This window comes from Punica granatum, chromosome 3, assembly GCF_007655135.1.
Source record: "Punica granatum isolate Tunisia-2019 chromosome 3, ASM765513v2, whole genome shotgun sequence".
Classification (NCBI taxonomy): Eukaryota; Viridiplantae; Streptophyta; class Magnoliopsida; order Myrtales; family Lythraceae; genus Punica; species Punica granatum.
In genome coordinates this window covers 4,240,339-4,264,342 of record NC_045129.1, presented here as the reverse complement: position 1 = coordinate 4,264,342, position 24,004 = coordinate 4,240,339, and the positions used below count along the sequence as shown (strand labels likewise).

General features: G+C 40.2%; 3 protein-coding genes and 1 long non-coding RNA gene across 4 annotated transcripts; all 4 read left to right on the top strand.

The window, feature by feature from the left end:
- Window positions 1-1,291: 1,291 nt before the first annotated feature.
- LOC116200113 (putative leucine-rich repeat receptor-like serine/threonine-protein kinase At2g19230) lies at window positions 1,292-6,070 on the top strand. The gene is made up of 13 exons (XM_031530826.1): window positions 1,292-1,520; window positions 2,082-2,607; window positions 2,743-3,215; window positions 3,338-3,473; window positions 3,641-3,712; window positions 3,813-3,884; window positions 3,979-4,059; window positions 4,285-4,445; window positions 4,534-4,736; window positions 4,815-4,941; window positions 5,029-5,094; window positions 5,177-5,366; window positions 5,495-6,070. The coding sequence occupies exons 1-13, from the start codon at window positions 1,442-1,444 to the stop codon at window positions 5,922-5,924; spliced, it is 2,616 nt and encodes an 871-aa protein (XP_031386686.1). The 5' UTR covers window positions 1,292-1,441; the 3' UTR covers window positions 5,925-6,070.
- A 277-nt stretch (window positions 6,071-6,347) lies between these two features.
- On the top strand, window positions 6,348-6,981 carry LOC116200117. Its single transcript, XR_004155662.1, has 2 exons — window positions 6,348-6,509; window positions 6,598-6,981. It is a non-coding gene; the product is annotated as an uncharacterized LOC116200117 (long non-coding RNA).
- A 5,803-nt stretch (window positions 6,982-12,784) lies between these two features.
- Window positions 12,785-20,534, top strand: LOC116200115 (LRR receptor-like serine/threonine-protein kinase IOS1). The gene is made up of 5 exons (XM_031530828.1): window positions 12,785-13,753; window positions 16,661-16,796; window positions 17,616-17,687; window positions 19,488-19,784; window positions 19,950-20,534. The coding sequence occupies exons 4-5, from the start codon at window positions 19,567-19,569 to the stop codon at window positions 20,350-20,352; spliced, it is 621 nt and encodes a 206-aa protein (XP_031386688.1). The 5' UTR covers window positions 12,785-13,753; window positions 16,661-16,796; window positions 17,616-17,687; window positions 19,488-19,566; the 3' UTR covers window positions 20,353-20,534.
- A 932-nt stretch (window positions 20,535-21,466) lies between these two features.
- Window positions 21,467-22,946, top strand: LOC116200116. The gene is made up of 2 exons (XM_031530829.1): window positions 21,467-21,983; window positions 22,079-22,946. The coding sequence occupies exons 1-2, from the start codon at window positions 21,937-21,939 to the stop codon at window positions 22,434-22,436; spliced, it is 405 nt and encodes a 134-aa protein (XP_031386689.1). The 5' UTR covers window positions 21,467-21,936; the 3' UTR covers window positions 22,437-22,946.
- The last annotated feature ends 1,058 nt before the right edge of the window (window positions 22,947-24,004 follow it).

Here is a 24,004-nt window from a genome sequence, read left to right as displayed (position 1 = left end):
ACGTTTGAACTTATTATTATTTATTTGTAAAATTTTTTGGGGTGTCTATAGTACACGATATATTTTAGACCAAACTGAAAAAATGATTAAGAAGATATATTTGGGTGATATGGTGAGGACTAAGAGAACATAATTTGGTAATAGTAACAAATATCTTTTAATTTTTTTTATTTATTATTAAAATAAAACTTCATTAGTAAATTAGCTATGTAAAAAATAGATAATATAAAGCCGAATATGCAAAGCGAAAAATATGGAGTTATACATCTTTGGCGCGGACAGCAAATAGGTCCATTGCCAGACAATGACGGGAGTACGTGATTAAAATATGTAAGACCAACTAATATTTCAAAGTCTTGGTCACCTTTCGAACTTTCGAAGGGCTTGTTGATTGATTTATGACCGTACAGTACACGGAAAAAAAATTCTTTTCTATATTCTCAGGTTGCTGTGATCTATTTTTTAGCAATCGTGATACGTTGGCCATTTTTTAATATATTGCATCTGATTTAAACTCATGTCCCTTTATTAGTTATTAAAATTTTTATTTCATTATACTAAATTAATGAATCTCCCTTGTAACTGGAAAAAAAAAAGAAGAAAGCACTAAGCTATCAATTTTAAGCATAGACATGTATAGTTCATCTTCCATAGTAGAAGCATAACATACATATTTGCTAGCGATGACACCCAAGATGTTCTCATAAAACGAAAAAGTGATGGTAGTCAATACAAGAGGGGATAAGAGGAATTAGAAATTTATCCGTGCATACGACGACCTGATTTGTGCATACTGTATCTCAACTATAATATTTTTCCTAATATGCTCATTAAATTGATTTGGAAGCAAAAGAAAAAAAATTAAGGGTAAGAAAAATAAACAAAATAATATGATATAGACTTTGAAAAAGAAACCAAAAAAAAATGTAATAGCATGTGGGATGGTCAAGCCAATAAGGGAAGACAAGACGAGGTTAGCATATGGGACAAAAGAGAGGAAATAATGATGGTAAGCTGTCCTTCAACTCTTCCCTTTTATTTTAAATTGTGTCATATTTAGATTAAGCATAAGGGGTATTTTTAACTTTTCGACCGCATTCTATATATATAAGGTGGTAATTATAAAACGGGACTTTCAGTTAAATAATAATATATGATAAGATTTTCCGAGTACGTGCATATAATTTTTCCGAGCTGCCGAGGTGGAAGTGCAATATAATATTATTATTTATTTATTTAGCTTGAGGGGGAAAGAGATGTCAATATATTTAGTTCCGTCAACTCTGCCAGTGGCTATTTAATCGAACAGGTACAACTCAAATCTGTGCCACTGCTAGTTCATGCCTATTATACACTCCACATTAACTTCCCCAGTTGTTCCACCCCCTGTTTTCCTCCCTCTCTCTCTTCCTCGGCCCCTTTTCTAGAGAGAGAAGAAGAAATGGGAAGGATGGGAGTGTGGTTGCTTGTGGGAATGGTGGGAATGCTTATTCCTGTTCATGGCCAAGATCAAATCCCAGGTCGGTCCCTTGCCTTCCTCAGTGAATTTCCTCTGTTTCAGTTGAATGCTGTCCATGCCTTGCTTTCTGAAGAAGCATATATAGTTGTTAATTAAATCGATTCTCCAGCCGGGAGTGCTCTGAAGCAGGATTTCTTGGTTTAGAAGTGCTTTCTAGGCTAGCTCCAGGAACCTGAACCAATTCCTTTCACGATGTTAAGGTACAATAATTAGTCAGTCGATGTGAACTTACTGCAAATATGGAGCCATTGGATGTGCACAACGGAATTGTTACTATGCTGACTTTGAGGTTGAACTTATCTCATATTTTGATGTTCTTCTTATTTGATGAGGACCACAAATGCACATCATTTTCTCTGCTTTTGTGCGTGTGTGTGTGCGTGTGTATAAATATATTCATGTTGCTTGATTTGATGCGATTTTGGCTTCTATATGGTGTTTGGGGGCGCTCCCCTAGTGATCCAATCAATGTCATCACCTAGATGGGACCTTATGTCTCTCCTGGGACTAGAGAATTTCCATGAATAATGATTATGTTTACTTTCTTCCTGAACTAAATTAGGTTTCATAAGTATCGACTGCGGGGCACCAAATGATTACTACGACATCGAACTCGGTATTTATTACAAGAAAGATGAAGGATTTGTAGATTCTGGGGAGAACCGGCAAATTTCCACTCTCTTCATCAACGAGAACAAATGGCAACAGTCGAAAAACTTGAGATTCTTTCCTAACGGAACAAGAAATTGTTACACACTTCGACCTGAGCAAGGCAAGGGCAACACATATCTGATCCGCACCTTATTCTACTATGGGAATTACGACAACAAGAATCAGCAGCCCATATTCGACTTGCACATTGGGACTGATTATTGGACCACAGTGAACACATCCAACTGGACTTCTTATGAGATAATCCACGTCCCTACGACTGATAACATTCAAGTCTGCCTCATAAATACTGGAAATGGGGTGCCTTACATTTCGGCACTAGAACTACGATTGTTGGATAGTTCAATTTACCTGCTCAATTCAGCATCACTATCGAACCACTGGCGATATGACATCGGTAGTTCAGTCATGTATAGGTAAGAATCAGATAATACAAAGCCTACGCATTATTCAGGAATTAGCCCTTTGCTTGTACCGGTTTTCCTCAAGATTGACCTTCTTTCAGTATTTAATTTCACCATTCTGTTGCTGCTGAATATGTCCCTGCCTAGGTATCCCCAAGATATCTACGATCGCCTATGGTCAGCAAAAATTTACAACTCGACCATACCAATCAATATCACGTGGACCCCCAGTCTAAGCGACAACAACGATGCATACAGAGTTCCAGCAGAAGTACTGGGGACAGCTCAAAGAGCAACTGACGCCAATTCTTCCATACATCTATCTTGGCCCTCAAATTCCACCAACAAATGGTGCATTTATTTCCACTTTGCCGAAATAGAGAGCTTGCCGAGTGGCCAAAAGAGGGAGTTCACGATATCCGTGAATGGTAAATTGGCTGAAACTGTTACTCTGGAGTACCTGAAGCCACTAACTGTTGCATCGCCCCTGGTCAGCGGGTCCAAAATTAACTTATCGATCAAGGCAACGCCACAATCTGGCCGATATCCACCAATCCTCAATGCTGTTGAATTCTTCACCATTGTCGAGCTCCGAAACATACTAACAGCAATGGATGACAGTAATGATAATTCCTGTTTTGCTTCAAATTGTGCCCTTCGCTAATTAGATTATCTGCAATGATGAGCTCGACCTTTACCTGTAGCACTGTTGACTAGCTTTTGTCGTGAATCTGAAACACAGTTACAGCTATCAATGACATCAAGAAAAGGTACAGCATATACAGAGACAGCTGGCAGGGCGATCTGTGTGCACCTAGAGACTTCATATGGGATGGCCTGGAATGTAGTTACGACAATCCTCCACGAATCATATCACTGTAAGCTTCCTCCCTCTTTCATTCTTGTTGAGTTAGTGAAGCATTTTTGTTTTGCAATGATCTGGGAAGTGTTATGTTTTGGTTCACTTCTCACATGATTTGGAATATGTACTCTAATTGGCATAATATAATTGGCTTCTCGTATTCAATTAATTGTTTGTCTGCAGGAACTTAAGCTCCAGCCAATTGATGGGCGATCTAGCTGCTTCGCTCTCTGATTTACTAGCATTAGTGTCCTTGTGAGTTTTTGCCTATTTCATTGTTTCATTTAAGACATTACTAGAGAAAGATCTTTCCATATTAAGCATTAGAACCTTATGGAAATGTTCTTTTCTGCAGAGATCTTTCCGGTAACCAATTCACTGGGCTGATACCAGAATCTTTGGCGAAATTGCCGAACTTGAAATTTCTGTGAGTCATAATTAGATTCATTTAATAAATTTAAAATTTTCGGGATCTAGTCAAGCAAGATGATTTACTATTCATATTGTCTCCATGTTTGCAGTAATTTAAGTGAAAACAACTTCACTGGATCTATTCCTGAGAGCCTTCAGAAGAAGATCGATGACAAACAATTGCAATTACGGTTTGAATTTGTTTCACTATGCTTGATTCTTTAATATCAATTAAGAAGTTATAAGAACCGCTTCGCAGATTATTGTTACTATTATTAGGCCATTAATTCTCGTCAGTTGATGCACTAGTCCAAGAACCAACCCGCTATGTGACTGGTCTTGTTTGTTAACAGTGAATATTACCATTGATAAGGCAGAGGAAAATCGATCTTGCTTATTCAGTTTCCATGTGACAGTGTGGAAGGCAATCCTCACCTTTGCCTAGAAGATTCTTGTAAGCCGAAAAAGAAGAGGAATTCCTACATTATCCCTGTAATCGCTGCAGCTTCAGGCTCAGTTGCCATCCTCTTAGTAGCTCTAGCTATCATTTGGAGATGTAAATGCAAGAACAAAAAAGGTAACTAATTGTCTTCGAAAGTAGTTAATAAACTTTGCATCTTGTAATGTAATTTTCACTGAATCATCACCATACTTCTCTGGTACAGGGCATAGAGAAGGGACAATCAAGTTGAAAAACCGTCCCTTCTCATATACTGAGGTCTTAAAAATTACTGACAACTTCAAGACTGTTATTGGAGAAGGAGGATTTGGAAAAGTTTACCTCGGAACATTGGCAAACGGCACTAAATCTGCCGTGAAGATGCTTTCTCGGACATCAAGACAAGGATATAGAGAGTTCAAAACAGAGGTGATAATTATACACTAGAGTGTTAAAAATAGTAGATTTGTTGGCAGAGTCATTAACGACAATGTGCATTCTGGACAGGCCCAGCTGCTCATGATTGTTCACCATAGAAATCTGGTTTCCCTGGTTGGATATTGTGATGATGCCGAGAATATGGCATTAATATACGAGTTCATGGAAAATGGGGATTTGAGGCATCACTTATCAGGTACTTATGGACACCTCCATCATTTAGATTCATTTTCATCAGAGTGAGATTTATGTTCACTCATCATATCATACGAATGTGGAGCAGATCAGAGCAGTACATACGTCTTGACTTGGAAGGATAGGCTACGAATCGCAGTTGATGCTGCACAAGGTAACTACTGCAAATAATAAAAGTTACAACCTATTTTGCTTTACTATGAATTTACTAATTTAGGACACTGTCGGAGTTTCAGGATTGGATTATCTCCACAATGGCTGCAAACCACCTATCATCCACAGAGACCTGAAGACTTCAAACATCTTGTTGAATGAGAGCATGCAAGCGAAAATTGCCGACTTTGGGCTATCAAAAGCTTTTGCCGCAGAGAATGATTCTCATATCTCGACACGTCCTGCTGGCACTCCAGGGTACCTCGATCCTGAGTAAGGATTTAAACCAATCTTTTGACAACCCAAATGAATCGGCTATATTTCTATGTTTTCTGGAGTGTTGCCTCATGCTTGTTTGTTGTTTCCATTGCTTTGAATCTGAAACTAGCTCTGCTTTTCAGGTTTCAGTCGTCTGGAAACTTAAATAGGAAGAGCGATGTTTACAGCTTCGGAGTCATTCTCTTTGAGCTGATCACTGGATACCCCGCTGTGATAAGGAGTGGAAGTGGAAACATTCACATTCTCCGGTGGGTGACTCCGATCATTGAAAGAGGCGACATACAGAGCGTAGTGGATCCAAGGTTAGATGGGAAATTCAATGTCAACTCCGCATGGAAATTGGTTGAGACAGCAGTATCATGTGTACCGACAACTGCAGTCCGTAGACCTGACATAAGTCGTGTATTAGCCGAATTGAAGGAATGTTGGGACATAGAAATGGCACTCGAGAGAAGCCAGAGGATGGGAAGCAGCAAGATAAGATCCACCGAGGCCTTTGAGATGATGTCTGTGGAACTCGATGACTATGAGTCTGTTCCTATTGCCAGATAGCAGTTTATGTATCTGCATATTCAAATTTCTCAGGGTATCGTAGACTGGCGTAGTGACATTATCATGCGACATGGACATGTTCGAATAATGGATGAATAGCCTAAATAAACAATTTCTTCTATAAATAAGTTGCTTTCTTTATTGTATATTTACTTTGTCAATTTGTTACAGTTTTATTCTTTGTATTTTTTTTTGGGTATTATTGCGAGAAAAAACCACGAGGTTTCATAAAAATTGAAAATCTATTCTTCTGAATCATTGCCAGAATAGACCTCCATTACTTTTTCCATCCATTTTTTGCCGTTTTGGGCTGACACGGCAAATTAAGATCAATAATAATATTTAATTTTTACCCCTCCAAGCTTTTTGATTTTATATAATTGCGTCACTCACCTCCTCAGATACATTGGAGGAAAACGAAAAGACTAGACGTTGCTTTTTCCGTTTTGCTTCTGCCTTAAAAATATTCAGCTTTATAACAACATTCAACTCGTGCAACTCCGACAATACAGGCAACTCCGCTGCCTTCCACCGGCCTCTTTTTCCTTACAGATGACACCTTCATCCGGCCGGTCAGTTTCATAGGTAATTCGGTCACCGCACTCCTTTCTCTGCTTTTTATCAACTTCCCTATGTCTTTCGCTCATTCAAATCTCATTTATGCCGCGGGTAGATGAGAACCCAATCAGTGCCAAACCCAAAACTCCATCTAGCTATTGATCAATTGGAATCTTGAGCCGATCATCGCAATTGTCGTTGACGGGGAGCTGATCAGTCAACTAGAGGGGACTTGGTTTTTGGGTGGAGATGAGCGGCAATGGGTGCAGGGTGCTGCAGAAGGGGTCCACCGATAGCTGCGTGCTGAGGACATGCCTCTAGTGGATCCCGGCTCTGGAGGGCCAGTATGATGCCACCCTCTTCCTATCCGAAGGGCCAATATGATGGCCCTAGTGGATCCTGACTCCAGAGTGTCTTTACAACACTCAATTTCGTTGAGCGGCTTAAGAATTATGGTGTAGTTTTTCTGATTTTGTCACAAATCTGAATTTCAATCTCATTTTTTGATGTTACTCATTATTGTTTCGAGCTTCCAGTTGATTCTAAATTGTCGTACTCTACACGAGATTTCCAAGAACACCCCAACAACACAAGAGAAGATGTTCTCGAAATTGTTCCTTTGAATAGAAGAAAAGTTACCTGGGAGGTGGTATCGTGCTTGCAAAATTTTAAAGATTGGGGGGAAATCTAAAAGCACGCTATAGTTCGTTGGGGGGGGGGGTGCGGGCGGGCGCCCAAAGTGAATTTATCCCTAAAAAATATATTATACATTAATTTTAAAGTGGGATTATATTGATAGAAGGAATGAATGTTCAAGGACTACATTGTTGGCTAGAATTCTTTAAGGATGAATGTCCTCCTGGCCTGCCCAAATTTCAGGGACGGAAATGACCGTTTACTCCAAATACATTTCCTCTTCTTCTCAGTCTTTTGCGTAGATTTTGGGCATGGAAATAATATCAATCAATTTTCTACACATATAAAGTGAAGACCTGTCCACTGCCTGACAGTGAAGGGAGTGGGATTGGCGTGATCACCAGGGCAGTTGGGAACCTCTTTATGTACTGGGGCGAACGTGAATATATTGGACCAGTTCAAAGTCTTCGTCTCCATTCGTTCACTAAATTATCGGTAAATTAATTTCATAATTAACTGGCATTTGATTAATTAAGTGTTTAAAAATTAAATACTTAATTAGTTAAGTATTAAAATATATCGGAAGAGGAAATGACTGATAAGGGCAAAATGATATTTTGTGATAAGTCTAAATTTCTTTTCCATGCACATTAATGATTTTTGATTTAATGAATAAGTAGATTAGACTATTATGTTTTATCTTTACCTTTCTCTCCTATATTCATTTTCTCATATAATTAACTTGTAATTATAACAGCCACGGGGCCTTTCATTCAAAAGTGTTAGCTGCTAATGAGGTAATTGGCCTTTATATAAATCACAGATCTCCCCCTTGCATAACCGATGTGGACTCACGAGTCCTGACAAACTTCCCCTCCTTTTAGGCATAACGTCCTCGATGGGCTCTTGGGCCGAGGTCCACAACATAACTCCCACGTATTCGGGCTCATGGGTAGCCCCCATAATGCTTACCCGCAATCCTGCATGATTGTGGGCTAGAGTCGGCTCTAATACCGATGAACACTTGGAAAAAAAAAGAGGACAAGGAGAACTAATCCCGTTTTCCTCCCTCTCTCTCTTCCTCGGTCCATTTTCTAGAGAGAGAAGGAGAAATGAGAAGGATGGGAGTGTGGTTGCTTGTGCAGCTAGCCGTGTTCAGCAATGATGGGAATGCTTATTCCGGTTCATGGCCAAGATCGAAACCCAGGTCGGTCCCTTTCTCCTCAGTGAATTAAGTTTTTTTTATGACAAATAAATAATGAAATACTTGATTAAATAATCTAAATCTGAAAATGGTACCCCCATTTTAATATATTTTCCCATTTCCGAATGGGGATTCTTTTTTCCCAGTCGGTTCACTTGTCACAATAATAAATAAATTTTTTTTTCTATATAAAAGAAGATATAAAATCTTTAGGAAAAATAAAAATAAAAGAAAGATCGTTGAAGAAGCATGTATAGTTAATTAAATCGATTCTCCATCCGCGAATGCTCTGAAGCAGGATTTCTTGGTTTAGAAGTGCTTTCTAGGCTAGCTCCAGGAACCTGAACCAATTCCTTTCACGATGTTAAGGTACAATAATTAGTCAGTCGATGTGAACTTAGTGCACATATGGAGGCATTGGATGTGCAGAACCGAATTGTTAGTATGCCAACTTTGAGGTTGAACTTATCTCATATTTTGATGTTCTTCTTATTTGATGAGGACCACAAGTGCACATCAATTTCTCCGCTTTCATGTTGCTTGATTTGATGCGATTTTGGTTTCTTTTTTTTTTGGCTGAATAAAATACTTTATTAGTAAGGGGAATCGTTTACATTAGTTCCTAGACATACATCTGGATAACCCTAAAAAATTGCAGAGTGAGTGGGAATTTGACAATGAACCAAATTGACCCAGGTCGTGGGCCGGGGAGTTATCCAATCTAGGAATCCATGAAACTAACCTATTCGAAAAAAGCTTAAGAGTTATAGAAATGTCCGAAACTATGCTTCTAATTTCCCACGGAGAGTTTTGTGGGTGCAAAATGGAGTCTACAAGTAGCAAAGCATTGCAGTGAGCCATATCTTCTTCATTCCCCTTTCTGCAGCTATGTTTAGGGCAAGGAGGGCTGCTTTGGCTTCCGACTGGAGTGGTTTATCCTCTTGCGATGCTTGGAACCATGAAAGTGCAGGAGGGCTATTCGGGTGCTGCAGAATCCCCACTAGGCATGATCTGTGGCTATTCCAGGATGCGTCTAAGCTGATGATTGTCCAATCGGGTCCTGTAGGCTCCTGTGATGCTTGTAGTTGTAGTGTTCGTGCATGTGAACTTTCTTGCTGTTGCACCTTATTAAGTCAGCTCCTATTGTGTTCTCTGAAAGACCTTGTAATTCTTTTGATCGTTTCGTGGAGATCTGTTGTTTTTCCTGCATGCAGGATGTCATTACGTGAGTTCCGCAGTTGGTATAAAGTGATAGTTGCATATAAAGAAAACATGGTCTTATCAGAGCTATTTGATAGAAAACTGTGAGGAGGACAAGCGATAAAATTAATCAGATCCTTTAGACTGGCACACTGGATGGAGTTTGAGAGTAAATCCCAAGGTGATTCCCTCCAAGCAACGCGATAAAAAATACAGTCTCCGTAGAGGTGCTCAAAATTATCGGAGCTGGTTTGGCAAAGAGGACAGGGCGTGCTCTCTTCACTAAACCAGGAGAAGCTTTCACTAGCTATTCTCCAAAGAGGGAGTTCAAAGCGTTCATGGATTTTTAGATTCCATATGGGTTTCCATACTATTCCACTGTTTTCTAGGAATCTATGCTTCTGTCTATGAGATAGAATGATTTGACATAATGCTTCCCTGATGAATTTGGAATCCAAAGTGTTGAGTCTTCGTAGTCATCTTGGGTAGGTGGATCTTGAGAATGTTTTCCACCGTATCTTGATTGAAGAGGTCCGTGAGTATTGGAATGTTCCATCTTTTCGGGTGAAAGAGCATCAGATCTCGAAGTTTTTGCTCCGAGTTTGGAGCTGCTTCTGACTTGGGGGAGGCTTTGTGATCTTCCTTGCCAGGGATACATGGGTCTGTCAACGCTGAAATAGTTGAGCCGTCGCCTACAAAAAAGCAAGTACTCACCTGTATTGTGTCTTTACACCATTGGAGACCTTTCCATATTGGCGAAGGTGAGGATCAGTTGGAAGAGTTTAGGAAATTTCCGTATTTCGCCTTGAGAGCCCTGCCCGCAAGGCTATCGTTTGTTTTTGTTAGAGCCCATGCAGTTTTGGATTGCATCGCTTTGTTCGAATCTTCTACTCTTCGGAAGCCAATTCGTCCCTTTATATGCAGTTGACATATGGAATCCCAACTTGTAGGAGCATAGTAGTTCCCTTCTTCCTTGCGATTTTGGTTTCAATATGGCGTTTGGGGGCTCCCCTAGTGATCTAATCAATGTCATCCCCTAGATGGGACCTTATGTCTCTCCTGGGACTAGAGAATTTCCATGAATAATGATTATGTTTACTTTCTTCCTGAACTAAATTAGGTTTCATAAGTATTGCCTGCGGGCACCAAATGATTACTACGAAAACGAACTAGGTATTTATTACAAGAACGATGAAGGATTTGTAGATTCTGGGGAGAACCAGCAAATTCCCACTCTCTTCATCGGCGGGAACAAATTTCCACAGTCGATGAACTTGAGATTCTTTCCTAATGGAGCAAGAAATTGTTAAAAAGTTCGACCTGAGCAAGGCAAGGGTAGCACCTATCTGATCCGCGCTTTATTCCACCATGGGAATTACGACAACAAGAATCAGCAGCCCATATTCGACTTGCACATTGGGACTGATTATTGGACCGCGGTGAACACATCCACCTGGAGTTCTTATGAGATAATCCACGTCCCTACGACTGATAACATTCAAGTCTGCCTCATAAATACTGGAAATGGGGTGCCTTACATTTCGGCAGTAGAACTGCGATTGTTGGATAGTTCAATTTACCCGCCTAGTTCAGCATCAGTATTGACCCGCCAGCCATACGACATCGGTAGTTCAGTCCATTATAGGTAAGAATCAGATAAAGCCTATTTTTTATGACATCGGCGGATGGGACTGGGAGACAAAATATCGGTACTTCTTAAAAATTACAGAGCACTTCTATTTATTGCGATTAACCTAGAATTGGTGTTTGGTTTTGTCAGATTTCCGATACTATTTTCCCATCAACACTGTTGATATGTATGTTGCAACATTTCTTCTTGTTGAAAATTTCCCTCGCCTAGGTACCCTGATGATGTCTATGATCGCTTGAGGTCACCAAAGACGGACGAAAAGTGGGAAACAATCAATATCTCATCGGCGTTGCTCTAGGCATAAAAGAGCAAAGAGCAAAAGAGCGCAACAGTCCCGACAGATGTTTTGAGGACTGCTCAAAGAGCAAAAGATGCCAATGATACGTTATCTCTAAAGTGGCCCGCAAACTCCACAGAAAAATGGTGCGTCTACTTTCACTTCATGGAATTAGAGAAATTGCCGAGCAACCGAAAGAGAGAATTTACTATTAGCTTGAATGAGAGAGAAATAGGTACCGTCGCACTCGAGTATCTATCACCTCAGACCGTTGTGTCGCCCCAAGCTGCCTGGTCGGAAATATGTCTGTCGATTAAGGCAACTGACCAGTCTGGCCCATATCCTCCCATCCTCAATGCCGTAGAGTTTTTTACTGTTCTCAATCAGCCAGAAGTGCCCACAGCCACTCCTTCCCTTCTCCGATGCCCCTATTCAATTTTCTTTTTTTAAAGGTTTCAATCATTTTAGTATTTGAGAAAAAAATTATATCTAATAAAATTATATAAGATGAATAATTTTTATTGGAAAAGTAATTTTTTGATTGGAAAAATTGATGGCAGGACTGAAGTGAACAAAGTGCTTCAGTAAAATAAACTCAAAAAAAAAGAGAGATTTGTAACGAAAATGAAAAAAAAAGTACCAGAAAGTGATATTTTGGGGGTTGAACATACCTTTTCTTTTTCTACATCAAGATCTTTTATTTAGTATTCTACATGACTTCGAATACGTACATAATGCACATATACTTCTTTAGCGGGGTTAAATATTGATTTCATATTCTTATCATGGGAGTAAAACTTTGAAAATTACACTTTATGGAAAAAAAAATTATTAAATAGGCTTTAAATATAGTGGAGCAAGTGCCACTCGCTCAACTAATTGTGGCACCGTATTTGGCACACACACTAGTTTAGCTATCGAGAAATTCCAGTTCGAATTTCAAGTTGGGATTATCATGTGTTTTTATCAGTGTCAGCACCCCGTTTTGGCCCACTAGCTTTAAAGAGGTAAAATCGTCATTTCGTCACCCGTGCGAGTGAAATATGATCAGTAGATTACTCGAGTACTCACGACTTCGCGGAAATAGCACATTTTCCTAATTTAACACCAATTTTATGATTTTTTTTCAAAAATAATACTATTTGGGACGTTTTTGAATTTCGCATACATCGAGATTGAAAATAATTTTATCGCATAATATTGATAAACGAATTTTTCTGAGCATGATAGTAATCTCAAATTATTTTTCCAATATCCGATCAAAAAGAGATAAATTTTTAATTTATAGGCGCGTCGAACTCGAATTTCAAAAAAAAAAAGTCAAAACGGTCAGAAGTTGGTCAGGACTTCTGACCGTGCTGCTTTTCCCTTTCCCACCCATCCTTCTTCTTTCTCTCTCTTTTTTCCTTTTCTTATCTTTTTCTTCTTCTTCTTCTCTTCTTCCCTGCTCTGCACGATCCTGACCCGAGCCTTCAAATCGAACCCCTGCATGCATACACTGCTCCAACCTGCACCGTCCTCCGCACACGCCAACGGCTTCCGTACACGCCAACTCTCTCTCTCTCTATCTCTCAATTGGAGAAAACCCGCAGCTCGGGTTCTTCTTCAGGGGGCTCGTCCACAGACACAAAAAAAACCCTCAGCTCGGACGCTCGTTTTCACCCTCAGCTCCAACACACTCTCTCGGGAACTCACGGCCCTTAGCTCCGACTCTCTCGGTCCTCACACACGCCAACCCTCTCTCTCTCCCTCTCGGCTTTTATTCGAAAAAAGAAACCCGTAGCTCGACTTCGGGAGGACTCGAACTCCCGGATTCCCTCAGCTCCCCGATGCCATGACCCTGCGACTCGTCCCCAATGCCCACAGCTTGCTCTTGGATTCTGCTCCCCCAGCTGGCACCCAAAGTTCCTTGAGCTCGCGGCCCCGTTAACTCCATCAACTCACCTCTTCTCCTCGGTTCCCTTTCGACACTAATCGGGTCGGTTTTCATTTTTTTTGGGTCGTACAGGGAACGCCCATGAGCGGCCAGCCCATTCGTGCGCCCAGCCACCCAGCCCGTGCGCGTCCAGTAGCTCGGCCCGCGGCTAGCAACCCAATCGTGTCCAGTAGAGGCCCAATTCGGTTAAGGGGCAGTCCAGTCCAGCCCAGTGGCCCAACTCGGCCCAGCAGCCCACTCGACCCAGTCTGGATCTCAAAGGCCTAGTTTGGCCTAGTCTAGCCCAGTCCGGCCCAATCCTCCCAGCAGCCCAACTCGTCCAGAACCTCCCTTATTTACAGAACTGCCCCCGTTCTTCTCTAACTAGGTAAATTCCCGACTTAGTAGCATGTTTAGGGTTCCATTTTTTAATATTAATGTTTGTTTGGATGGTTATGATGTGAAATGAGCGTTCGCGAATCGTGTAGATGACCGGATTTGTTCCGAATTCAATTTTATGAACTTTCTATTTTGTCCCATTTCAGTCCTGAGTAAGCCTTTTCATTTTTTTGAAAATGACCCCTTAACTTTCCGACATATTTCAGTCAAGTCCCAGCCATTTTTACCATTTTCAAATCAGTCCTTGAATTTTACAGAATTTTCCAACCACTCAAAGGAAATTTTCAAGTTGTTTCAGTTTAGTCCCAGAGCTATTTTTCACCCTTTTCAGATCTACCCCGAATTTTAAAATTCGTTTCAGTCAAGTCCTGGCCATTTTTAGCATGTTCCAATGAGTCCATGAATTTTTCAGGATTTTTAAACCAGTTCCGGGAACTTTTTACTTTGTTTCAGTTCAGTCCCTGAGGAATTTTGTACTTTTGAGATCAGCCCCGAACTTTCAAATTCGTTTCAAAAAAGTCATGGGACATTTTAGTAATTTTCACAAAGTCCTGAATTTTTCCAGAATTTTCAAATCAGATCCCTGAAACTTTATCCGAATTTTCAAATCAGTCCCTGTTCTTTGAAATTGTTCAATTCAGTCCGTGGACATTTTCTAAAGGTACTCCAACCCTTTCCTACTTGGACTCCAGACCGACAACGTATGTGCTCTGCTTAAATATTTTTGTTTCAGTAATTATATGTATATAACATAACAATGCGTGTTCTTTATGTTTTTCCACTTCCATGAGTCGGTGTCGTTTTATCGATTCCGTTAATATTATGTTTGTGTATGTTTGTATGTGTTCATTGCGATCATGGCGGCACCGATTGTGTAAAATACATATGTTTATCGTGCTTGACGTGATAATGTGCTCTTAATCCGTGTTTAAACGCTTTATTTTCTCGTTTTAATCGAAACCTCACATGAATCGGTTTAATCATGCAAACTCGGCATAAAATTAATTTTAAAATTCCAAGGTGGTCGGGAATTATGATTCGCATCGGATAGTCCATCAATGATCGGCTCGACGGTCTGAAACTCGCAAATTTAGAGCATTTGGCAAAACATTAATTAATTTAATCAATAATTCAACTAACGGGGTAATTGGGACGTTCATGCGATTAATTAACTTACTGGGCCCTAATAATTTTGCACGAATTAGTAATAAACCGGTAACACGCGTCGATAAGTTGCAAACATGCATTGGTGCCCTTCTCAAAACTTGCAAATTTTATAAAATCCGAGACACGTGACTCCATGTGACATGGACGTCTAGGAAGGACTTGCGCGTCTTGACTCGATGCCTCATCTGATTTCAGAAAACTCAAGTCGGGGAGTGGAAGTTCTTTTTAGATCACTTCCGGATAGAATGACTGGTCCTTTGGCTTTTTTAGGGTTCTTAACAACCCTGGAAGGTCTAGGAGATCGGCCGGTCACAGGCCAAGGTGGCCCGCACCGCGTAGCCTCTCTTTTTCAAAACTAATTTTCATCTCAAGGGAAAAATTGTCTATGTGCGGCTTAGCGACACCTCTAGGGTTAGAATAAGAGAAACACTACGGTATCAAGGTAGGGATGGGCTACCTGTCCAAGCGCAGGTTCATTTGCATAACTCGCTCTATCCGACCGATGAGTTTTTGTTATTCTAGCATAGTCTTGGGTAGTTAGTTCAGGCGGATTGGTTTAAAATACAAATATTGAACTAATTGTGTATTTGGTTAAGACAAAAACGGGCAATAGCAGGGTAGACACTAGGTTCTAGGATTTACGGGCGGAATCCATGTTCGGTAATAACTTGTAACAACCGTAGTGTCACAACATTAACCAAATCCTAAAAGCAACCCACAAACATAAGACTTGACTACAGATGTTACGTATGTCAAGTCTTAGGAAAATAATGCCAAATGCGAAAAAACCTTCCCGAGGTGATCCTTGATCGATTCACATCCTGTATCCACTTTGCCTGCTTTAGGGTAGGATTTGCATACCAAGATACCTCGGTTAATAATCGGTTAATTCACGTAAATTCGACAATAACAAAACCCCATTGTTTGTTCATTTGTGTCCACTTGTTATATTCTCGCGCTTGTTTGTCATGCGGATCGAGTCCAATCATTTATGATAGGATTCATATAGGGTCCAAAGCCCCAATCGTAGTCACGGGATCCAATCTCCTAAACACTGAGCGCGCATTTTAATTTCAATTTTAGTCTTTTCAAACCACACGGTGAGTACGAGTGGAGTAATGACCGAATGCGAACCAACCGGAATTTAGTTGATGTAATTTGTATTATATTTATTTGAGAGAACAATATAAGGGTTTATGTTGTACATTTATTCACGTAAGAATTCCGGTTGGAGAGTGGACAATCGGAGTGTTTCTTCGAATTTATGGTGTCAAAACGCGTAAGATGAGCGGAATTTAATTAAGCGGTAATTAAATTAAAATGGCAAGCTTAGACAAGCTAGAGTACCGATAGGGCGTGCGAGATATAGGCTCGCATGTAACAGAACCCTTAAATTCGAAACCTCGAGTTTCGCAGACCATATGCCTTAGCAATTAGGTGTACCCCGTACTCCTAGACCCGGGTAACTTGCCGGCCCTCGACCTTCGGGTCGTAAAATGGTAAGTGGTGACTCCTTCACACGTACGTCCTTCGCACGTCCCCGGAAGGTGGACACTCCCAAGCTGTGCGATTGTGCACACATGCGGGCCCCGACGAGACGAAATTCGGGTCATCACAATTAGATATTAGAATTTCTTTTTCGTCTAATATAACTATTAGAATTTTTCTTTCGCTGTAATAATAACCATGTTCTTCTCTTATAACCGAAAATGAATTCAAATCAATACAGTTAATGCTATCCATGGCATCAAACAAGGGTACAGCTTGGACAGACACAACTGGCAGGGCGACCCTTGTGTTCCGAAAGATTACAAATGGGATGGATTGAGTTGTAGATATATCGGTCCTCCAAGAATCATTTTATTGTGAGTGCCCTTCCTTTATTTTCGGGAAATCGATAATTTGCAATTTACCCAAAATTTCTGGGATAATCGTTGCATCCCCCTTCTTTCGACAACTTATATTTTCTTTTTCTTTTTTTTTTGAGATTTTAACACCATATATCTCATGTTTTTTTCCTTTTCTCTAATTTATCCCATGGTTTAAATATTATCCAAAATGGCCCATGGTTTGCATGTTGTTCCATATCCATCTTGGTGTGAAGTCATCTGTCAATTTTTAACGGTGTTACGGATGAGGCTTGTTTTATGTTTAATGACGCCTAGACGAAAAATTGACACATCGTCAACACTGTAAAAAATAAATGGAAAATTTGACGCCGGGATAGATCTGAAACAACATGCAAACCATGTGCCAATTTGGGTAATTTTTAAAGCGTATGATAAATTTGAGAGAAGGGGCAAACCATGGGATATATCTCATGGCATTAAATATAAAGTTTCTTTAAAATCATGAGTTGTGGGGTATGTATGCTACTTTACCTGCATTATAGTGATTTGAAATCCGTTGGAAGCACTTTGCAGCTAGAGTCAAGCTAATAGTTGAGCAAGGAGATCATTCTCAATCAATTGACTGAGAACGTCTCGTAATCTCAAAAAGAAAAATGCTTTCTAATCAACAATTTAAATGGGTTACTACATGCGGTTTCCTAATTGATTTTTTTTTTCCAGTGAAGTTCTGAATTTCTAACTGATATTTTTAGTATGCATAGAGCAATAAATATATATGTTCATTGGGTTATATTAGTTTAATGAGTGACAGCAACTTGATATCTTAAATTGCAGCAACTTAAGCTTCAGCAATTTAAGTGGAACCATAGGTGATTGGTTCTCCGGCTTTTCGGCTTTGGAATCCTTGTAAGTATTTTCAGTTACACGTTAATTGCTCTATTTGTTATGTCAAAGAAGATACTAAAGTCAGACGTTGGCAAAATTATCGAGAAATTAATACTTTGCGGAACTAGAAAAGGATATAATTTTTTACATCTTATATGTTTCTAAATAGCTACAGGTAATAAACAGTATTTACTCTATTATACCACTTCTTTCCTTTCTCACCAGCACCGATCTTCAACTTAGCTTGCAGTGCTCCCTCTAGAGGCCCTTTACACCTTATCATTCTTCTCTGCTCCTGTGCTCGGAGAGCACTTAGCAACTCAGCCAACTTAATATATGACAAATCTTTGGTGTTTTCCAAAGAAACTATGGTTGCTTCGAATTTTTATGGCAAAGGCACCAATATTTTCTGCACTAGCCTCTCATCCTTCATCTCTGACTCGAGAACTCTGATCTTATTGGCTATATTTATCAGCCTTCAGAATACTACTTCACAGACTCACTCTCATTCATCTGCTATCTCTCAAACTCTCTCAGTAAATTTCAAAACTTTCATGCTTCAGACCTTCTCATCTCCTTCAATCCCAAATCTCTTTTGCAGAACCTAGTCTCATAATCTAGTGAAAATTGTAGGAGAAACTGCAGCATAAAGACATGACCTTGCCTTAGCTTTCCTGATGATTCTCTCCCTGTGATACTTGATTTGATTCATGGTTGGGTTGTCGGGAAGAGATGCTACTTCATAATCCTGCTCCACTGCTTCCCACAAGTCACTTCCCTCCATGTAGGCTGCCATCTTCACAGCCCATGCTTGGTAGTTCTCCCCATCAAATACTGGTTGTGCTATGGCAGAAAAACTACTCGAACCTGCTTCCATCTTGTCTTAAACTGCTGTGGATACTGACTGGAAAAAAAGGCTTACTCGAACTCACTCCCGAGGCTCTCAAGCAACTAGGATCTTTCACACACTCACACATCTCTTAAACACTCATTCACAGGCCCCTCAAAATCATTTACAGCTCAGATACCACTGATAACACTGATAATTCACACAGTAATAGAGATAGCAGATAACCAGAACAGAGAGAAGTTGAGAGAACAACACACACAAGCTTCATTAACATAACTACAAAGGTCTGCAAAAACTGCAGTATATAAACTGAAAACGTGAGACAAGAAGTAACTGTCAATGCACCATAAAAAAGAAAAAAAGACTACCTAATACCTATGTCCAACATCCCTACAAAACAGGAACTAAATAACTGAAAAGTAAAAACACACGTTACAAGTCTACCTTCCGCAGTATAACCTGCAGCACTGATCCATCTCCAACAGAGGAAAGGACGACGGAGAAATTCCCATGCACATTATAATGTCAGCAAATACTTAAGCACAATACATACTACTTCGTGCATTCCAAATAAAAAAGCATGTTAATATAATTTTCAGTGATTGTTACTTGCATATGAAATCAGTAGGACTTCCTTGTTGGTAAACATTAATTGGACAATTTTCTTTTTTTTAAGGGCAGCGACTCCTCAGGGGTTTTTTTAGGGCCCAGAATTGCTCCATGTCCATAGTTAAATATGAAACTTAAAAAATTACTAGCAAGTTGCAAAGAGGGGCAAAAGCCCTACCTAATTTGAGAAACCAACAGTTATTTTGGGATAATTGGCGGAGAAAACCAACAGTTTAACTGATGTAAAACATTAAATTTATCTCTTACCTAAAAAAAATATATATGTATATTCATCTACCAAAAAAAATAATATATTTGATGAAAGCATAAAAGTGCATTTTGTTACATTTTTTTTTTTGTAGGCAGGAAGAACAGCAGAGGCCTAAAACATGAAAATTGAAAATTGGTACTCAAAATGTGCAACGCCGGGCCTTTGCAGACATGGTGAATTTCTTGCTTGGAGTTTTAGGGCTGGATTACTTGCACAATGGCTGCAAACCCCCTATCATCCATAGAGATTTGAAACATCCCAATATTTTGTTGAATGAGAAAATGCAAGCTAAAATTGCTGACTTTGGGCTATCGAGAGCGTTTGCATCGGAAAGCAACTCTTATATTTCAACCCGTCCTGCCGGCACTCCTGGCTACCTTGACCCTGAGTAAGGACAAGGATCAATATCTTTAAAGAATTGTGGGATTAAAGGATATGATATATATGTGTGTGTGTGTGTATACATATCCCTTATTAATATTATGTTCAGCTTCTTTTTACGAGCTTCAGTGATGTGAAACTTTCTATTTTGTCCCTCGCTGCACCCTTGTAGGTTTCAGATCTGTGGAAATTTTAGCCGAAGAAGCGATGTATATAGTTTTGGAGTCATTCTTTTGGAACTTATCACGGGGCAACCCGCAATTATGAGAGTACCTGAGGGCATCATTCTCATAATCCAGTGGGTGACTCTTTTCATCGAGGCAGGAGACATACAGAGCAGCATAGATCCCCGGTTAGATGGGAAGCTCGAATCCAACTCTGCATGGAAATTGGTGGAAACAGCTATGGAATGTGTCCGGGCAGCTGCTATACAGAGGCCTGACATAAGTCAGGTGTTACTTGAACTAAAGGAATGTTGGGCTATGGAGACGACAGCATTCGGGAGAAGATTGGGCGACTCTTTTGAGATGACGCCAGCGGTACTGGACTCCGATTCTAGTCCTTCTGCAAGATAGCTGGTCCAGGCTGTGTGGAGATTAATATTTCAGTTCAAGAATTTAGAGTTTGCTCTGCTTTTACCTTCAGTTCACCTTTGTTGGTTTTAATCGTGAATGTCATCTCTATGGCTGAAGACATTCCTTAAGTTCCCGTCAGCATATTCATGATTAACCTGACACCGCCTCTGAATTGGGCATTAGCTTGTGTGCACCATATAATTAATGATCTCTCTGGCTTTAAAGCAAAAGACGACATTGGATCAGACTTGTAAATTGTAACTTCGTTTCGATAGGTAAGTTGTAACGGTTGAAATTAAGTTCATGCACCTTAATTAATAGCCATGCTGCTCAAGATCCCAAGCCCCTCATCTTTTTGGGGACTGTCATGAGGCACCCAATCCCATAATTGGAGAGAGAGAGACAACAGTCTCATCCAAAATATGGTGGATCAATTCAATGTACCCATTGAGGAGAGGCAAAGAGTCCAATAAAAAATATCGTGAACCAATTCAAAGTCTTTGTCGCTTTTTCACGTCATCAGGAAATTTTTTTATATTCTCCTATTAGTAATTATGCAGATAGATTATATGTATATAATATGTTAGGGATTGGACAATTGGTCAGACCCGTTTGGCCCGACTTACTGTTCGGGACCCACATTGATACTCCAAATTGGATAACTAAATCCTATTAAGGATATTTCTCTCATATATCTCATAATTTTTTTGATATTATTTCTTGAATATTCTCTTAATATATATTATGAGATATTTCCTATCTCTAACCATATATATGAAAAGTACATCTACTTGTTATGTGCAATCAAATATCCTATACAGATTACGATATCTCGATACTTCTATAAATACCCATCCAGGTATTCCTAAACAAAAAAGTTTAACTCTTTTACCTTTTTGATATGTTCTCATTTAAGTATCGGAGAGGAAAATCGGGATTCCCTCCCGTTTTTCTCCTTTTTGCATGTCGCTCGTGGACACTTGAGGCTCGTGACTTGCATGTGATCAAGGTCCAAAAAGGGAGATCCTAACATTGGCACCGTTTGTGGGAAATGGCATAAAAAGTCATCCACATCAGCTGTTTTCCATCACCAAGAATAAACAATGGTTTCTTATTAGGAGTGCGGCCACCTCTCAAGCCTAAAACGATAGGTCTCAAGGGCTCCAAATCCTCCATGATAGACTGCATCCGACAATCCGACGCAATCGGCTCGTCATGATCCGCCACCGCCACGACGTAGCCCGAACGTGGTTCAACTAGATCAACTAGTGCGTGCTGTTCGAGTAGCGGTGAAGGCAATCATCATAACCTCTCAAGAACCTTAGGCTAACCTGGACAATCATGTGGCAGCGAACCAAAGGCTGAACCCAACGGAAGAAGATGATGTCTCCACTAAGCGTTTGCCCAAACCCCCTTGCAAAGGGAACTTTGAGAAGTTGCCCAATGACATGCCTTCGCTGATCACAATCCCCCCAGGACTAGCTGCGGTTCTCTCTCCGAAAGAAGTCCAACGCCTCATTGGGGAGAAGGTTGCAAAAGCCATTCAAGCTACTGAGCGAAAGCAGCTAGGCCTTCCATCTCTTAATGAGAACCTTGAATCCCCTATATCACAAGATATCCTTAACACCAAGGTATCTCATAAATTTAATTTTCCTCAAATAGCTCCTTTTAATGGATAAATAGATCTAACCAACTATGTGCATCGTCACATCATATTGCTTCTCAGAATAGGCGCTTTTGAGAACCTCCAATGTTTGATATTTCTTGGGACCCTCACTGGGATTGCCTCCGACTGGCTTCACTTGCTGGCTCCTTGCTCCATCACTAGTTTCAAGCAATTGCAGGAGTTATTCATCCAGAGATTCGCGGCAACTCGGCGAGTGAAACGTGATTTGAATGAGTTATTCACCATGGAGCAGAAAGAGGGAGAGACGCTTCGAGCATGGTACAAGGACCTTTTCAAGGTCTTCACCAAGATAGAGAGCTTGTCCCCTCGCAAAGCGATGTCTGCCTTCCAAAGAGGTCTCAGGAAAAGGAGGCTCAAGAAGAGTCTTATTGTCCGCAAGACTTTGCTGATCTTGTAGTTCGTGTCCAGAAGTTCATAACTCTGGAAGAATCTCTCTCGAGTCAGAATGAAGGTGTTGGAGAGTAGCGAAAGGACCATCCCGAAAGTGACAGAAAGGTGAAGCGACGCCCACCTCCATAGTTTGAAATTGAGCGCCAAGGCCTAGCCACTCTACCAAAGGATTTCAAGAAAGGAGACTTGGGTCGCGAGTCCGACAAGTACTGTCGCTACCATAAACCTTCGGGACATGACACACTGTCAGGCGTTGAAGAACGACAAAAAGAAGTTGATTCAAGCGGGACACCTGTGATCATTTGTTCAGTGACAGGGTTGAAAGGGACGCTTGCGAAGCCCTCCTCGTTCTCGTACCCCTGATCAGAGAGCATTGTGAGATGACACTCCGCGAAGAGTAATTCATTAGTGAACTTACTTCTTATGCATTATTTGTTTCGCTTATCTCTAGGCATGTGATGCCTTTTCATTTGATAGTTCTTTTACTTTGAGGATTTGCTTGTACTTAGCAATGCATTTTGAGTGCTTGAATATCAGTTTCAGTTTATAAGCTCTAGCTTTGACAAGATGCTCGCTCCGCATGACTACTGCCGCCATTGCTCAATTCTTTGAGAACCTAGGCCTCTAGTTTCTACAACAGTGGATTAAGGGGTCTTCGCTTTCTACACTGACGGATCCTGATAGGCCTTCACTTTCTACGGCGAAATGGCCCTCACTTTCTATTGCAATGGGTTTTCTCATCTCTCGTTGAGGACCATGTTCCTCGTTTCTACACTGACGGTACAGTAGCGTTCGTGTTCTACAGAAAAAGGCCCCTTGCTTTCTATAGCACAAGCACAAGTACATACATCTACGCATTTACACACAAATATATTCCCCCCACCGACCTCCCTCCCCCCTCTCTTCCAATCAAAAAGAAATCCTTGTCTGTCCTTGGCACCCAAAACCTGCTACAACTGAAAATAACATTGTTGATGCCTACTACGTTTCCTTTCAGCAGAAGGTTCTATATATACCGGCATGACATGAATCTTCTTGTATCGCCTTCTTGAGCATGCGATGCTACTCACTATTATGCAAATTGATCAGCACTTATTGTATACGAAAATCGGAAAAAAAAAAAGAAAATGTGAAATGACTCATTACTTATCTAATCAAGAGGGTAGCATGTTCTATGCACATGACAGTTCATTTTTCAGTCGATCATGGCATAATTTTAATAAAAATATTATATGATCTCTTCTGGTTAGATATATAGCTATTATTAGCACATAGACCTTATAAAGGTTGTTAAACTATTTTTGTTGTGCTTACTGAGTGCTATATATTTCAAGGTCATAAAAATTAGAGATTTACCCCGGAAATCATTAGTAACAAGTGATTTTTAAATATCAAATGCATCATACATTTGATCTCACAATATTTTTCTGCAGTAGATAAGCAATTCCTCATTGAACTATTATATTTTTATATACACAAAACGCATACATTCCTTACGGCAAAAGACAGCTGTATTGGTGCGAGATACTTTATAAGGAAAGCACTGGGCGTATCACTTTCTTCATAGTCCTTACA

Excerpts from the sequence above, each read along its gene's own strand:
- LOC116200113 (XM_031530826.1), top strand. The coding sequence starts at position 1,442 with ATGGGAAGGATGGGAGTGTGGTTGCTTGTGGGAATGGTGGGAATGCTT. Across the intron at positions 3,885-3,978 it reads TTGCCGAACTTGAAATTTCT|TAATTTAAGTGAAAACAACT; the intron begins GTGAGTCATAAT and ends CCATGTTTGCAG. Across the intron at positions 4,737-4,814 it reads ATAGAGAGTTCAAAACAGAG|GCCCAGCTGCTCATGATTGT; the intron begins GTGATAATTATA and ends CATTCTGGACAG.
- LOC116200115 (XM_031530828.1), top strand. The coding sequence starts at position 19,567 with ATGGTGAATTTCTTGCTTGGAGTTTTAGGGCTGGATTACTTGCACAAT. Across the intron at positions 19,785-19,949 it reads CCTGGCTACCTTGACCCTGA|GTTTCAGATCTGTGGAAATT; the intron begins GTAAGGACAAGG and ends GCACCCTTGTAG.
- LOC116200116 (XM_031530829.1), top strand. The coding sequence starts at position 21,937 with ATGAGAACCTTGAATCCCCTATATCACAAGATATCCTTAACACCAAG. Across the intron at positions 21,984-22,078 it reads AAGATATCCTTAACACCAAG|AATAGGCGCTTTTGAGAACC; the intron begins GTATCTCATAAA and ends ATTGCTTCTCAG.